The 17,498-nt window shown below is 46.1% G+C and overlaps 2 protein-coding genes across 6 annotated transcripts in view; both read left to right on the top strand.

Moving 5' to 3' along the window:
- palm1a (paralemmin 1a) overlaps positions 1-3,073 on the top strand; it is a 9,976-nt gene extending 6,903 nt beyond the window's left edge. For 2 of the 5 annotated variants that reach the window (XM_034881995.1, XM_034881994.1), the window contains exons 6-10: positions 839-860; positions 929-979; positions 1,124-1,192; positions 1,701-1,835; positions 2,421-3,073. In XM_034881995.1, the coding sequence (XP_034737886.1) occupies positions 839-860; positions 929-979; positions 1,124-1,192; positions 1,701-1,835; positions 2,421-3,067 (924 nt within the window). In that variant the 3' untranslated portion in view covers positions 3,068-3,073. The remainder of the gene's footprint in view (positions 1-838; positions 861-928; positions 980-1,123; positions 1,193-1,700; positions 1,836-2,420) is intronic. The other 3 variants (XM_034881996.1, XM_034881997.1, XM_034881998.1) reach the window with 3 other exon arrangements.
- A 3,411-nt stretch (positions 3,074-6,484) lies between these two features.
- misp (mitotic spindle positioning) overlaps positions 6,485-17,498 on the top strand; it is a 12,187-nt gene continuing 1,173 nt past the window's right edge. Inside the window, 7 exon segments of the mRNA XM_034882093.1 lie at positions 6,485-6,791; positions 6,903-7,368; positions 7,734-8,086; positions 8,473-8,583; positions 8,585-8,896; positions 14,066-14,307; positions 17,219-17,497. Coding sequence (XP_034737984.1) covers positions 6,624-6,791; positions 6,903-7,368; positions 7,734-8,086; positions 8,473-8,583; positions 8,585-8,896; positions 14,066-14,307; positions 17,219-17,497 — 1,931 coding nt within the window. The 5' untranslated portion in view covers positions 6,485-6,623.

The raw sequence follows: 17,498 nt of genomic DNA, 5'->3' as shown, positions 1-17,498 counted from the left end.
AATGCTCTAACTGAGGGAAGGAGGTTGGTCCCCAAAATCTCCCAGTACATGGCCCCGGTCCTCCTCTCCTTAATACAGGGCAGTCCCCCTGTCCCATGTGCAGAAACACCCCCAAAGCATGAGGGTACCCCCCCATGCTTTACAGTAGGGATGGTGGTCTTGGGATGGTCCTCATCATTCATCTTCCTCCAAACACGGTTAGTGGAATTAGGACCAAAAAGTTCTATTCTGGTCTCATTTGACCACATGACTTCCTCCCATGACTCATCTGGATCATCCAGATGGTCGTTGGCAGACTTAAGATTTAAGGCCTTGACATGGATCACTGAGACCCCACAGGGTGAGATCTTGCATGGAGCCCCAGTCCGAGGGAGACTGACAGTCATGTATAGCTTCTTCCATTTTCTAATGATTGCTCCAACAGTGGACCTTTTTTCACCAAGCTGCTTGGACATGTCCCCGTAGCCCTGTCCAGGATGGTGGAGGTCTCTGGTGTCTTTGGACAGCTCTTTGGTCTTGGCCATGTCAGTAGTTGGATTCTTACTGATTGTATTGGGGGGGGGGGGGGGGGGGGGGGGGGGGGGGGGGCAGGTGTCTTTATGCAGCTAACGACCCCAAACAGGTGCATCTAATTTAGGATAATAAATGGAGTGGGGGGGGGGACATTTTGAAGACAGACTAACAGGTCTTTGAGGGACAGAATTCTAGCTGATAGACAGGTGTTCAAATACTTATTAACAGCTGTATCATACAAATAAATAGTGAAAAATCATACATTGTGATTTCTGGATGTTTTTTTAGATTATGTCTCTCTGTCTCTGTGTCTCTGTGTCCGCAGGTGTGTCCAGGATCGGTTGAAGGTACGTTTCTTCTTCTCTGGTTGTAGTTTCTGTGTCTGGTTGTCCTCTCACTGTGTCCCTCTGATCAGCTGTCGGGGTCAAAGATCAGCCGGAGCTGATGGCGGCTCAGATCGCTCCAGGTGAGACAGCAGAGTAATGCGATTACAGTGTGCAGAGTAATCAGATTACATTGTGTAGAGTAATCGGATTACAGTGTGTAGAGTAATTGGATTACAGTGTGTTGTGATACCAGGGCTTTAATATGAACTTCCTTTCTTTCCCAGAATCCTTTGCAGAGGTCAGAGCTCCTAAAAGCCCCCGAGTGAACGGAGCAAGCGAGGAGATGAAGAGAGGTGAGTCAGGGGGGCAATGTGTGGGGGGTGGATGTGTGTGTGTGTGTGTGGGGGGTGGATGTGTGTGTGTGTGGGGGGGGGGGGGGGGGGGGGTGCGGACAATGTTACAGGATAAAGATTTTCAGAGTAAAGGTCGAAATCTTACGAGAGAAAAGACGGATTGAAAATGTTTTCTCCTCCATTCCTGTTCTTACCTTTCACAATAAAAGCCCTAGACTGGAAAGTATTTCATATCGTTTATTAACAGTTAACACCTGTCTGTCTCTAACAGCTGTCTCTCTGTCTCTCTGTCTCTCTGTCTCTCTCTCTGCCTGCCTGTCTGTATTGTTGTGTTTTTTTTCGTTAACACTGTGTGTGTGTGTGTTTGTGTGTGTGTTTGTGTGTGTATGTGTGTGTATGTGTGTGTATGTGTGTGTGTGTGTCCCTGCGTGTGTCCCTACGTGTGTGTGTGTGTGTGTTTTTGTGTCTCTGGGTGTGTGTGCATGTGTGTGTGTGTGTGTGTGTCCAGCAATGTACTCTGTGGAGATTAAGGTGGAGCGGGACCGGCTGACGGGGGAAACCCGGGTTTTGTCCACTAACACCTCACTTCCTGTTGACCTCTCTCACCACGGAGGGGTCAAAGTGTACGAGGACGAGAGGAAAGGTCAGCCCATAGGAACAAAGATGTCAGCCAATAGGAACAGACCAAAACAACCAAACCTGATTAGCTTAGTGGTGGAGATGTAGCGTAGCGCTAGAGCCTGATTACCATAGCGTAGCGATGTAGCCTTATTAAGAAAACGGTGGAGATGTAGCCTGATTAGCGTAGCGGTGGAGAAGTAGCCTGATTAGCGTAGCGGTGGATATGTAGCATAGCGGTGGAGATGTAGCCTGATTAGCGTAGCGGTGGATATGTAGCGTAGCGGTAGAGATGTAGCCTGACTAGCGTAGTGATAGCGGTGGAGATGTAGCCTGATTAGCGTAGCGGTGGAGATGTAGCCTGATTAGCATAGCGGTGGATATGTTTCGTAGCGGTGGAGATGTAGCCTGATTAGCATAGCGGTGGATATGTTGCGTAGCGGTGGAGATGTAGCCTGATTAGCGTAGCGGTGGAGATGTAGCCTGATTAGCTTAGCGGTGGACATGTATCGTAGCGGTGGAGATGTAGCCTTATTAGCATAGTGGTAGCGACGTAGCCTGATTAGCGTACCGGTGTGTGTGATGGGTGTTTTCTCATCGTGTCCCGCAGTCGTCCACGAGATGAACGGTGAAGACGGCGTGCAGCTGCTTAGCGTCTCCGAGGTCGAGGACCTCATCCACAAAGCCGACGAGGCCTCCGTGACGTCGCAGACCGTTGCCACGGTGACGTCTCTCCCTACAGCCGAGGCGGCGGCGGTATCGAGCCCCGACGCCCCCCCGCCGGCAGAGATCAGGGGGCTGCGGGCCGAGCCTGGCGCCGAGCCGGGCCCGGTGGACGCCACCGCCGCGGCACCGCTCACCATGGTGTTCATGGGGTACCAGAGCGTGGAGGACGAGGACGAGACCAAGAAGGTGTTCGGTCTGGTTGGCACGGTGACGGCCGAGCGCGTGCTCATCCACGACGACACCGCAAGCGAGGAAACGTCAACAAGCGCCGCGCAGGAAGCTCCGCCTCCGCACGGCAACAACAAGCCCACGGAGACGGTCGCCGCACCGGTGGGAAACGGGAAGGAAGAGAGGGAAGGGAAGGAGGGGAAGGAAGAGAGGGAGGGGAAGGAAGGGAAGGAAGAGAGGGAAGGGAAGGAGGGGAAGGAAGGGAAGGAAGAGAGGGGGGGGAAGGAAGGGAAGGAAGGGAAGGAAGTAGAGGAGGAAATGAAGAAGGAAAAGAAGCCATGTAAGTGCTGCAGCATCATGTGATTCGAGTCACATGATCGAGTCACATGATCGAGTCCCGTTCTGATGGTCTGAAACAGAAAGTTCCCTCCACATGTCTTTATCTGAATGAAGCGATGCTTAATGGAAACAGTAAATCTGATGAATATCAAAGGAAATGCGTCTCATCAGATTGTATCATGATGATGATGAAGATGATGATGATGAGGATTTTCTTCTTCTGTGATAAACGCTGATGAACCCTTATCTGCTGAATAAATAATGAGTTGTCATGTTTTAGGTCATTTTATGGTTGCAACCCGCCACAAAACGCAGAAGAAGAAGAAGAAGCTGTAGTTAATGTACCCGATAATGGCTGACAAAGGTTAGGACGAGCCGCGGGACGTCCTGGGAGTCAATGAAAGACGCTCAGACAGAGAGACATGTCTCAAAAAAGAGTCTTGCAGCGTGTTGTCCCATAGTGATCATGTGATGTTGTCCCATAGCGATCATGTAATGTTGTCTCATAGTGATCATGTGATCTTGTCCCCCATTGATCAAGTCATGGTAGACGTCTGTTGTGTGATTCAGTGTAAATGAATGGAAACACCTTAAAATGTCTCCAACCAATCAGATGTCCCAGTCTGACCCTAAAACAGCGTGTGATGTCATCACCACAGGTTCTTATTGGCTGTAAAGCCGTTGGATGGTGATGTCATCACCATAGGTTCTTATTGGCTGTAAAGCCGTTGGATGGTGATGTCATCACCATAGTTTCTTATTGGCTGTAAAGCCGTTGGATGGTGATGTCATCACCACAGGTTCTTATTGGCTGTAAAGCCGTTGGATGGTGATGTCATCACCTCAGGTTCTTATTGGCTGGAAACACACTTCAACCAGATTTATTCTCAGGAGGTTTTACCAACTCCAGATCATTAGAGGGACACGTGGACTGAGACTTAACTCTTGATGAATGGAGAATTCACTTAATGTGATTGTAGTTCCTTCAGATATGTAGACGCTGGTCTGGTCTGGTCTGGTCCGGTCCGGTCTGGTCTTCAGAGACTCTCTCAGAAGATAACTGGTGCTTGCTTGGGACAGCAAGCGAAGCTGACTCAGTCTGCGTGAAGCTGCTTCAATTATAATCAACTGAAAACTAAAAGGACAAAAACTACAGGAACTAAGCTCCACCCACTGCCCTAAGCCCTGCCTCTAACCACATTACATAATTTCCTGTTTCTGCTTCTGTTTTATAAACTTTTCTTTACTTTTTTTTGATTTTCTTGAAGCCTTTTTACTTTTGTACTGCCAAATGTTTCCCTTTGTGACATATGCTTTATGCATTAGCTTAGCGTTAGTATTAGCTTAGCATTAGTATTATCTTAGACTAAGCATTATTTTAGTATTAGAGTAGCATTAACTTAGCGTTAGTTTTAGCTCAGCATTATCTTGGAACTAGCATTATCTTCGTGTTAGAATAATATTAGCATTAGCTTAGCATTAGGCAGTGCCCTGAGATTCTCTGTCTGTAACCGGCTGGATTAATCGGAGAGTTCAGTAAGTCTTTGGTTATTTTGCAGTTTCTGTTTTTTGGGGGTTTTATGAAGAGAAATTAAATATGTAGCGACTCAGAAACTGCTTCTGTGTTATTCTAGTTCAGATAAACAACACACACACACACACACACACACACACACACAGATTCTGTCTGAACCTGCAGGTGAGTTGACGTTCTGTATATACATTTACTGTTATATATATGATACATTAACTATATATATATATATATATATATATATATATATATATATATATATATATATATATATATATATATATATATATATATATATATATATATATATATGTATAATAGTTATATAACCTGTTCTTTTCTCTGGTTGAAGTCCTTCGAGTTCTTTAAATATAAATGTTTATGATTTTATTTCTTCCTGATCCATCATGAGTGAATACAAAGGTTAGAAATAACTATCTTAGTGTGTGTGTGTGTGTGTGTGTGTGTGTGTGTCAGAGTGGGCGGAGTCTCTGATTGGACGATAGCAGCTGAACTTTGTCACTTGTCACTTGACTTATTTTCCAGTCTGTCAGAGTTTCTGCTGTTAACAGGAAACTGATCTCAGGTGAGAAAATCAGCTTTTATAACTGAATAATATCTAAATTATAACTGAATAATAACTAAATGATCTTTGATAATAACTGTAATGTAACAGTATAAAAACATGCCAATAACTTTAGTTTTTGTTGATTTTAAAGTTTTAAACAGTAAAATATGTTTAAATGTTTAAAACTGAACTGAAACAAATCACACAACATACAAAAAAAAAGATTTTAACTTTAAATTTAAATTCTTGTAAAACATGACTATCAGCTGCTGCAGAGTTCATCACATGATCCTTCTGGAGGCGCCGTATGCAGACTGTCCCAGTGTCCCACCAGACTCCATGTAAATAATCACTACTTTTATCATCGTAAAACACACTTTATTCAAAGTGGACAGAAACGAAATAAATCCACCAAAAGCCGTCTTGGTTCATCTTTCCACCGTTCCAACAATCACCACTCTGGTCTGGTTGGAATAAACTCTTAATTCACCCATTTACATGTAGAGATATGGTGCTCTATACACGCTAAAAGTAGTGATTATTTACATGGAGTCTGGTGGAGATATGCTGCTCTATACACACTAAAAGTAGTGATTATTTACATGGAGTCTGGTGGAGATATGCTGCTCTATACACGCTAAAAGTAGTGATTATTTACATGGAGTCTGGTGGAGATATGCTGCTCTATACACGCTAAAAGTAGTGATTATTTACATGGAGTCTGGTGGAGATATGCTGCTCTATACACACTAAAAGTAGTGATTATTTACATGGAGTCTGGTGGGTTTGGTGATGGGGATTTCTGTTTCATGTTAAACTAAAAGGATCTTACTCTTTAGCTAAAAGGTCTATCTCTGTTGGGATCCAGTGGTCTTCTACTGTCCGTCCCTGTTTCTTATCAGCAGAGTCAGACTGCAGGTGGGGCAGTTTATCACTCACACACAGACACACTGTCTGAACTAATGCTACGCTGCTAATGGTACGTCAGCTAACATCTCTATCAGACTGTCTAAATGGAGTCTTTTCTAGCATCTGATTGGCTCTCGGAGTCACATGAGTGTGTAACTTAGCAGCAGGACCCAGTTTATTATTCACCTTGACATAGAGGCACCGTCCTGTTTCACGTGTACCAGCATTTTCACTCCAGCTTTAAAACGGAGACTCTTCAAAACATCCAACTCACAATTTTATTGATCCATATTCTGGAGAACTCTATCAATAAACTCACATATTATATATATATATATATATATATATATATATATATATATATATATATATATATATAATAGACTACTGCAACTGATCTCGCCTCTTGTTTCAGAGACTCTCTGCAGTGGCCGTCCGGATCTTCTGACTCCTCAGATTTTCCAATGTCCAGTTTCCAGTTTCCTCTCAATCCAGTGTCTTCCTCCATCTGAACCTCCACCTGCCACCGGCCCCACAGCAGCGCCCCCCCTGCAACGCCCCCTCCAGTCATGGACAGCATCCCGCGGCGGTGGGTGCTGAAGCCCCTCTCCCCGCTGCTGCAGCCCTCGGACCTGCGCTCCCTCGCCGGCCCGGTGCAGAGCGAGTCCACCGGCCCCGATGATCTGGTCTTCACCTACGACAGCACCTTCGTCTCCTCAAGGCTCGGCTCCCCCCAGGTCCGGACTATCTGGGCTTTATTATTCAGGTTTTAGATTATTCACAGTTAGTTTTAGAGTTAGTTGTCTAGTTGTAGTTCAGTTTGATAAATAACTCTGGTCTCCTCCCAGCAGTGCGCCTGGTCGGGGGACGTGGTGGTCCAGGCCCGGCAGGTTGCGTTGCAGCACGGAGGTGATGCCAGTGACGAGTGGCGTCCCAGCAGCCCCGGCTCTCCCGGCAGCTCCGGCTCTCACTGCGGTTTCTACTCGTTCGTGGAGGACCCGGAGAGTCCAGAGGCCGAGCTGAACGAAGCCTGGATGGTGTCGCCGCAGCGACAGGTGCAGCTCGCCACCCTGAAGGAAGATAAAGTATTCAAACTACAGACCTATGCCGGTGGCAGGAAGCCGGAGAGTCTGTTCGCAGACAGCAGCGGGGACTCGCCGTACGAAGTGGATCCGAGAAACGGAACCGACGCGGTTTACGAAGAAGAAGAGAAGCAGCTACGGCAGGAGATCATTCGCAGTCAGGCGCCGAAGAAGAGCTTCAGAGATCAGTGGAGCGCGCTGGAGACCCTGGACCTAAGCAGACTGGTCCCAGGTCTGGGGCACTTCACTAGAACCAGCATTATAGATGTTAAATATATGTTAATACATGTTAATACATGTTAAAACATGGTTAATACATGGTTAATACATAGTTAATAGATGTTTAATACATGGTTAATAGATGTTTAATATATGGTTAATAGATGTTAATACATGGTTAATACATGTTAATAGATGTTTAATACATGGTTAATAGATGTTCTATATATGGTTAATAGATGTTTACTACATGGTTAATAGATACGTAATAGTAATATAATATGATATATATTATATACCATATCAAATACTGTATTATATAAAATAGTATATGATATAATATAGTATACTAATAAATGGGATTTTCTTCTTTTTAAGGTTTTAGCTTGAGTTACAGTTCAGCCCGTTCTGGACAAGAATCCTTCTGCGCCGCCGAGCCTGGGACCGTGGTCCAGGAGCAGATCAACTTCAGTGCAGCGCGACAACAGTTCCTGCAGATGGAGCAGGACCGTCTGACGGCGGCAGGTTTGATGGAGCGGGACCATTTGACGGCGCCAGGTCTGATGGAGCGGGACCATCTGACGGCGCCAGGCCCGATGGAGCAGGACCATCTGACGGCGCCAGGCCCGATGGAGCGGGACCGTCTGATGCCGCCAGGCCCGATGGAGCGGGACTGTCTGACAGTTCCGCCCGATCCGATGGAGCGTCTGATGGTGCCACCCGGACATACGGTAATCCTGAAGCTTTCTTAGAGGGTATACAGTAATCCTGGAGCTGTTTTAGAGGATATATACGGTAATCCTAGAGTTTTTTTAGAGGGTATACGGTAATCCTGGAGCATTATTAGTGGGTACACAGTAATCCTGGAGCTTTCTTAGTTGGAATACGGTAATCCTGGAGTTTTTCTTGGTGGGTACACAATAATCCTTGAGCTTCATTAGTGGGTATAGGTAATCCTGGAGCTTGATTAGTGGGTATACGGTAATCCTGGAACTTTATTAGTGGGTATACGGTAATCCTGGAGCTTTCTTGGTGGGTAAACGTTAATCCTGGAGCTTCCTTAGTGGTTTTACAGTAATCCTGGAGCATTATTAATGGGTATGCTGGGATCCTGAAGCTTTATTGGTGGATATACAGTAATCCTGGAGATTTCTTAGTGGGTATACCTGCGTATTACGTAGTCTACATCCCTGATCATGAGGTAAATCTATATTTTTCTGTTTCTTTAGACTCTTAGCCGGCAGGGCAGTGTATTTGAGGATCTGGGCTCCGGCCTGGAGGAGCAGCAGGAGAACAGGATCAGCTATGAGACCCCGATAGAAAGGGAGATCCGGTTAGTTCAGGAGCGCGAGGAGAACCTGCGGCGCTCTCGAGGTCTGAAGCTCAGCGACGGCCGAGCCGAGATGGTCCAGATCAGAACCAAACGTCTGGCGTCGCCGCTGACGCCCGGCAGAGCCAGAGAGAGGAGCCGGGGGGGCTTCATTATCCAGAAGGAGAACCACGGAGGAGGACTGGGACCGGGAACTCACAACATGAGAGTAGTATGTATAGACAACAGTAGAGAGACAAATGTAGAGAGTAGAGACAATAGTAGAGAGATAACAGTAGAGAGACAACAGTAGAGTATAGTGTGTAGAGAGACAAGAGTAGAGAAACAACAGTAATTCAATTCATAACAAGAGTTATCTCAAGACACTATACAGATAGATCACACTCCAGAATTTACAAGGACCCAACAGTTCTAGTAGTTTCCTCCAGAGCAGCAACAGTGTGACAGTGGTGAGGAAAAACTTCCTTTTAGGCAGAAACCTCGGTCAGACCTAGACCCAGACCCAGACCCAGGCTCTTGGTAGGCGGTGTCTGACGGGCCGGTTGGGGTTAGAATGAAGAGTGGCAATAACAAAAATAGAAACAATTAGTAGTCTGTAGCAGTTCTTTGAAGTAGTTCATGGCATAGCAGGACGCTGTGTGGCATTACAAGGCACAGCAGGACGTAGCAGGAAGTAGCAGGACGTAGCAGGGCGTAGCAGGACGTAGCAGGACGTAGCAGGACGTAGCAGGACGTAGCTGGGCACTGCAGTGTAGCAGTTGAACATGGCATCACAGAACATGGAGCAGGACCAAGGCGACAGCTGCTACCATGATTTTGGAGCCTCTCTGATCCAAGGGAACATTCTGGGGAAAAAAGAACATAAGGACTCCGGGGAATGATTCCCCAGAGCTAGGTTAGTAACAAGCATTTCTGGGACATGGATGCACATAAATGAAAAGATGGAAAGATGGAGGAGAGAGGAGCTCAGTGTATCAAAATAAGTCCCCAGCTGTCTAAAACTATTATTACAGCAAAACCAAGAGAGACAAGGTAAAGAGAGCTCCAGCCCGGTCGGGCTAGAACTCTCCCCAACCGGATCGGGCTGTATGCCAAGTCTCCCTTTAGTTTTATTATATTCTTGATTACATGATAGATAAATCTGAAAACTATGTGACTAACTACTACTCCCTAACAATATTCGCTTCTATGCCCTAACTATAAGCTTTATCATAAAGGAAAGTCATAAGCCTAATCTTAAATGTGGAGACGGTGTCTGCATCCCGGACCCAAACTGGAACCTGGTTCCACAGGAGAGGAGCCTGATAGCTGAACGCTCTGGCTCCCGTTCTACTTTTAGAGACTCTAGGAACCACCAGTAATCCTGCATTCTGGGAGCGTAGTGCTCTTGCAGGGTTGTAAGGTACTATGAGCTCTTTAAGATAAGATGGAGCCTGACCATGAAGAGCTTTGTAGGTGAGAAGAAGGATTTTAAATTCTATTCTAAATTTTACAGGAAGCCAATGCAGAGAAGCTAAAACAGGAGAAACGTGATCTCTTTTCCTGGTTCCTGTCAGAACACGTGCTGCAGCATTCTGGATCAGCTGAAGAGTCCTTATTGACTTTTCCGAGCAGCCTGATAATAAAGAATTGCAGTAATCCAGCCTAGAAGTAACAAATGCATGGACTAGTTTTTCTGCATCATTTTTAGACAAGATATTCCTGATTTTCGCAATATTACGTAAGTGAAAAAAGGCGATCCTTGAAATTTGCTTTAAGTGGGAATTAAAGGACATGTCCTGATCAAATATGACTCCAAGATTCCTCACAGTGGTGCTGGAGGCCAGGGTGGTGCTGGAGGCCAGGGTGGTGCCATCCACAGTAACTATATCTTTGGATAATGCGTCACGGAGGTGCTTGGGTCCGAGAGCAATAACTTCAAAAATTACAGGTCATCCAGGTTTTAATATCCTGAAGGCACGTTTGAAGTTTAGCTAACTGATTAGTTTCATCCGGCTTGATTGATAGATATAATTGAGTATCATCTGCATAACAATGAAAGTTTATGGAGTGTTTCCTAATAATACTGCCTAAAGAAAGCATATATAAAGTGAACATGATTGGACCGAGCACAGATCCTTGTGGGACTCCATGACTAACTTTGGCGTGCACAGAGGATTCATCGTTAACATGAACAAACTGAGATCGATCTGATAAATAAGACTTAAACCAGCTTAGAGCAGTCCCTTTAATGCCAATTAAATGTTCCAATCTCTGTAATAAGATATGATGGTCAATGGTATCAAATGCAGCCCTAAGATCTAATAACACCAGTACAGAGATAAGTCCTTTGTCTGATGCAATTAGGAGGTCATTAGTCATTTTCACAAGCGCTGTCTCTGTACTATGATGAAGTCTATATCCTGACTGAAAATACTCGAATAAGCTGTTGCTATGCAGAAAGTCACACAGAAGAAATAATTGAATTAAATTGATAAAGATCAAGTGAAGCAAAGCAGTCTAAACATGTATCTGGTTTTACAGCTGTTTCTGAAGTTCCTGAGTTTAGAGATAAGTCAGTGCCAGTTAAAGGCATGTCTTGGTAAATTTTGCTTCTAATAGTTCTAATTTTATCATTGAAGAACCTCATAAAGTCGTTACTACTAAGAGCTCTGGGAATACTTGGCTCAGTAGAGCTGTGACCTTCCGTTAGCCTGGCTACAGTGCTGAAAAGAAACCTGGGCTTGTTCCTATTTTCCTCTATTAATGACGAGTAGTATGCTGCTCTGGCATTACGGAGGGCCTTCCTATACGTTTTAAGACTATCTTGCCAGATTAGACGACAATTTTCCAGTTTGGTGGAACGCCAGATCTTCTCAAGTTTCCGCGATATTTGCTTTAATTTGCAAGTTTCAGTGTTATACCATGGAGCTAACCATCTTTGTTTTATTATCTTCTTTTTTAGAGGGGCAACAGAGTCGAGAGTAATTCGTAGCGAGCCTGCTGCACTATCAACAAAATGATCGATTTGGGAGGGACTAATAGCATCGGAGTCCCCCGTTACTTTGTGATTTGGTAATGAATTAAATGCTAACGGAATCGCATCCTTAAATTTAGCTCCAGCACTATCAGATAGACATCTTGTAGAGAAGGTTTTGCCTAATGGCGTGTAGTTCAGCAGTATGAACTCAAAAGTTATCAAACAGTGGTCAGATAGAAAGGGATTCTGTGGGAACACTATTAAATGTTCAATTTCAGCACCATAGACCAGAACAAGATCGAGGGTGTGGTTAAAACGGTGAGTCGGTTTAAGAACACTTTGAGAGAAGCCAATAGAATCTAAAAGAGAGATAAACGCAGTGCTAAGGCTATCATTCTCATCGTCAACATGAATATTAAAATCCCCTACAATAAGAACTTTGTCCCTTTTTGGCACTAAGTTTGACAGAAACTCTGCAAATTCGGATAAAAATTCAGAGTATGGACCAGGTGCTCGGTACACTATAACAAATAGAACTGGTTCAGAGTGTGGACCAGGTGCTCGGTACACTATAACAAATATAACTGGTTCAGAGACTGGACCAGGGTCTCGGTACACTATAAGACTAGAATCAAAGATGGCTGCAACTCCACCTCCTCGGCCTGTGCCTCGAGGAATGTGAGTATTAATATGACTGGGGGGGTGGATTCATTTAGACTAACATATTCTCCATCACCCAGCCAAGTTTCAGTAAGACAGAATAAATCAATATTAGAATCTGATATTAATTCATTTACTAGTCCCCCTTTAGAAGAGAGAGATCTGATGTTTAAGAGTCCACATTTAATTCTCCTATTCTTTTGCACTATTGCACTTGTGGTTTTAATTGTTATGAGGTTTTCATGCACAGCTCCTCTTCTGTCTACCTTTGATTTAAATAATTTCAATGGTCAGGGGGCAGACACCGTCACTATGGGGTTTTACTAGGTAACTCCTGGAATAAAGGAGCAGAGAAGTGTGTTAGACTGGGACTCTGCCTCCTGGTCCCAACTCTGGATTGTCAAGGATCAGGTCCACTAATAAACCTGTCAAGATTTCCAGAAATGAGAGCTGCTCCGTCCAAAGTGGGATGAATGCCGTCTCTCCGAATCAGACCAGGTCTTCCCCAGAAAGACTGCCAGTGATCCACAAAGCCCACATCATTATCTGGACACCACCTCAATAGCCAGCGGCGAAATGACAACATGCGGCTATACATGTCATCGCTGGTGAGATTTGGCAGTGGTCCAGAGAAAACTATGGCGTCCGACATTGACTTTGCGTATGTACACACCGATTCAACATTAATCTTCGTAACCTCCGATTGCCGTAACCGGGATCATTAACGCCAACGTGGATAACTGTATTTACGTTCATCCTTAGCCAGCAGTTTCAGATAAGACTCAACGTCGCCCGCTCTAGCCCCCGGGATGCACTTAACTATGGCTGCCGGCTTCGCTAACTTCACGTTTCTCAAAATGGAGCTACCAATAATCAGAGTTGGTTTCTCAGCGGGTGTGTTGCTGAGTGGGGAAATCTGTTAGAAACGCTAACAGGCTGGTAGCGCTCCGACGCCTTGGAAAGCTTACGACTGTCTCATCCTCGTCCTCGCACAGTCACCCAGGCGCTATGATCTGGCTGGCCAGGAGATGCCGGGGGACGGCTACCAGAGGCTAACTCAGGCCGGCCCGCGCCGACTACCGGGGGGGGTTAGCTACAGTAACTAACGACCGATCTGTCATGGTGCAGATCTGGACTTCTAACTCACTAAGCCTCGCCTCCATGTCCAAAAATAAACTACACTTGTTACACACGCCATTGCCGTTAAAGAATGCAGAGGAGTAACTAAACATCTCACACATCGAGCAGGAGAAAGGAGGAGAGGGGCCCGACATAACTAACTGCTAGGCTAAAGTCACTAGCAGCTAAGCTAAAGTACGGTAGTTTTAGCTACCAAGCGTTAAAACAGCTGTTATTTAACAAAAGTCCCAAAAAAAAAAAGAGAAGATATGTGAGTGCTTATGCAGAACTACTATAAGAATAAGTGTTTAGCGGACAGTTAGCCGCTGTAATAGCAAATCTAACAAACTGAACTGGTATTTAGTGAGCAACAAAGCTACCTACACGCTACCAACACACAGGCACAAGAAACGGAAATGAGTCAGGTACGCTTACCGTATCAGGGTGTGTTTTCCTATGTGCTCCGAGAGAGTAGTATGCAGAGAGACAACAGTAGAGAGACAACGGTAGAGAGCAGTATGTAGAGAGACAACAGTAGATAGTAGTATGTAGAGACAACAGTAGGGAGACTACAGTATAGAGTAGTATGTAGAGAGACAACAGTAGAGAGTATGTGCATGGACTCACATTGTGTCTTGACAGGGACAATCCAGTCTGGATCCTCTGCAGGTGCTGGAGGACATCAAGACAGAATTAAACCAGCCAAACAACAACGATAGGACAGCAGAAGGACACTCTGAGTCCATGTTGGCGTGCTTTCCTCATCGACACCCTGAGGACACCAAGTTGTACCTCCGCCGAATGAGTCCGGAACAGTCTTATGTTTCTGAGACCAACTCAGACATCCAGGACGCATCCGGTTTCAGCCGGCATCAAACCACGAGGTACACTTTATTACACATACACAAATATAATACTGTATCTGAAGTCTCTTTTATATACCTTAGTGGTCCCTAATACTGTATCTGAAGTTGCTTTATATGGACCTTAGCGGTCCCTAATACTGTATCTGAAGTCTCTTTTATATACCTTAGTGTTCCCTAATACTGTATCTGAAGTTGCTTTATATAGACCTTAGTGGTCCCTAATACTGTTTCTGAAGTCTTTTTTATATAATTCAATTTTAATTCAAATTTATTTATAGTATCAATTCATAACAAGCGTTATCTCCAGACACTTTACAGATAGAGTAGGTCTAGACCACACTCCAGAATTTACAAGGACCCAACAGTTCTAGTAGTTTCCTCCAGAGCAAGCAACAGTGCGACAGTGGCGAGGAAAACTTCCTTTTAGGCAGAAATCTCGGTCAGACCCAGGCTCTTGGTAGGCGGTGTCTGACGACCGGTTGGGAGAAGAATCTAGGCCTCCAATATAGGCTTTAATACTCACAAGCCCCCGTTGGATGAGCCGGTCGCCTCTGGTCAAACTCCGACTGTTGTTTGTGCAAATGCACTAAACAATAGTTCAGCGTATTCAGCGTTCTTGGAGACCCTGGGGCTCCAGTGGGGGACCATGAATGGGGTCCTGAATGGGGCTCCAGTAAGGGACCTTGAATGGAGTCCTGTATGGGCTTCAGTGGGGGACCTTGAATGGAGACCTGTATGGGACTCCAGTGGGGGACTTTGAATAGAGTCCTGTATGGGGCTTCTGTCGGGGATCTTGAATGGAGTCCTGTATGGGGCTCTATTAGGGGACTCCATAGTTCTGCTGGGGGACTGGGGGACTGGAGATACTTGGAGAGGCTTATTGGGAGGAACGGGTCCCTGATCTAAACCAGAGTGGTGGTCTGTTTTTGGACTTCTAGTCTAGTCATGGATTGTCCATAACAAACACCATGTTCATGCATAGGGTGCTCATAAGTGTACGTGGTACCAGAGCACCCTAGGCTGAAGGTCAATGATCGATTTTATAATCGTTTAATCTGATCTGACGCTGTATGTTTTGGACACTCGGGTGAAGAGAGGGGCGGAGCTGTCAACGGATCACCATCTGGTGGTGGGTTGGGTTGGAGGGGGGGAGACACTGGACAGACCCTTGAGTGGACAATGTTCATAGTTTCCATCGCCAAAGCTGCGGTGTAGATCTGTGGTCTTAGGGTCTTTGGTGCCTCAAGGGGCGGTAACCCACAAACATCCTGGTGGACACAGGTCGTCCGACTGAAGAAGGAGTCTTTCAGGGATATGTTTTCCCAGAGGACTCCGGAGGCAGCTGCAAAGCACCGACAGGCCCTAAAGGCTGCAGCCTCTGCCGTGACAGAGGCAAAGCAGCGGGTGTGGGAGAAGTTGGGAGAAGACATGGAGAAGACATAGAGACGACCTGGAGAAGACCTGGAGAAGGACTTTCGGTCGGAACCAAGGTGCTTCTGAACCAAGGTGAAAACCGTTGGCAACCTCAGGAGGGGAAGCGGGGACTCATCCAAGCTGTGGACAGTAAGGATGGGACGCTGTTGACCTCAACTGAGGAGGTAATAGAGCAGTGGAAGGAGCACTTTGAGGAACTCCTAAATCCAGCTGACACGTCCTCTGTGGTAGAGGCAGAGCTGGAGGATGATGGGGGATCAGATTCCCTGGTGGATGTCTCTGACGTAGTCAAACAACTCCACAGTGGCAAAGCCCCAGGGATTGATGAGATCTGTCCAGAAATGCTGAAAGCTCTGGGTGTGGAGGGCTGTCTTGGTTGACATGCCTCTTCAACATTGCGTGGAGGTCTGGGACAGTGCCTAGGGAGTGGCAGACCAGCGTGGTGGTTCCCCTCTTTAAAAAGGGGGACCAAAGAGTGTGTGCTATTTACAGGGGTATCACACTTCTCAGCCTCCCTGGTAAAGTCTACTCCAAGGTGCTGGAAAGCAGGGTTTGGCCAATAGTCGAACCTCAGATTTAAGAGGAACAATGTGGATTCCGTCCTGGTCATGGAACAACGGATCAGATCTTTACTCTCGCAAGGATCCTGGGAGTATGCCCAACCAGTCTAAGTGTGTTTTGTGGATTTGAAGAAGGCGTATGACCGGGTCCCCTGGGAGACACTGTGGGAGGTGCTGCGGGAGTATGGCGTGAGGGGGTCCATCTCAGGGCCATCCGATCACTGTATGACCAAAGCAAGAACTGGGTCCGGGTTATCGGCAGTAAGTCAGACTTGTTCCAGGTTCTGGAGGGTTGGCCTCCATCAGGGCTGTGCTTTGTCACCAATCCTATTTGTAGAATTTATGGACAAGATATCGAAGCATAGTTGGGGTTGGGAAGGGTTACAGTCCGGTGGGCTCAGGATCTCATCGCTGCTTTTTGCAGATGATGTGGTCCTAATGGCGTCATCGGTCTGTGACCTTCAGCACTCACTGGATCGGTTTGCAGCTGATCGTGAAGCGGCTGGGATGAGGATCAGCAGGAAACCGATGGAGTGCCTTCTTCAGGTAGGGAGTGAGTCCTTACCCCAAGTGAAGGAGGTTTAATACCTTGGGGTCTTATTCGCTAGTTAGTGGACAATGGAGCGTGAGATTGGTCGGAGAATTGGAGCAGCCGGTGCGGTATTACGTTCAATTTATCGCATTTTTGTGACGAAAAAGGAAGTCAAAGCTCTCGATCTACAGGTCAGTTCTGGTTACTACCCTCACCTATGGACATGAAGGCTGGGTCATGACCGAAAGAACAAGTTCCCGGGTACAAGAAGACCCCGATAGACCTGACACCGGATAAGAGGACAAGATGTATCATGCTGTAATACTGTATCTAAAGTCTCTTTTATATAGAAACAGATAAAGAGTTATTAAAACGTTAAAATTATTATTATTTTACGTTACAGAATCCTTCTGAAGGACCAATCATCTCCTTCCTCCCCGACATCATCCAGCTGTCGTGATCTGCCCGCCCCCACACCTCAGCGCAGCGCAGCGCCACGGTCCTGGCGGGAGAACCTGGAGTCCACCGGGTTGACGCCTCGTGGACGCGGCACTCCGGACTTCATCGAGAAGGAGATTGAGGAGGCACTGAGACGAGAGCGGGAGCTGAAGGAGCTGAGGGAGAAGAGGGGGGGACGGAAGGACAGTGGTAACAGGGGGATTAAGGAGGACAGGGGGAACAGG

The sequence above is a fragment of the Etheostoma cragini genome, chromosome 9, assembly GCF_013103735.1.
Source record: "Etheostoma cragini isolate CJK2018 chromosome 9, CSU_Ecrag_1.0, whole genome shotgun sequence".
NCBI lineage: Eukaryota > Metazoa > Chordata > Actinopteri > Perciformes > Percidae > Etheostoma > Etheostoma cragini.
This window is presented reverse-complemented; position numbering and strand designations above follow the sequence as displayed.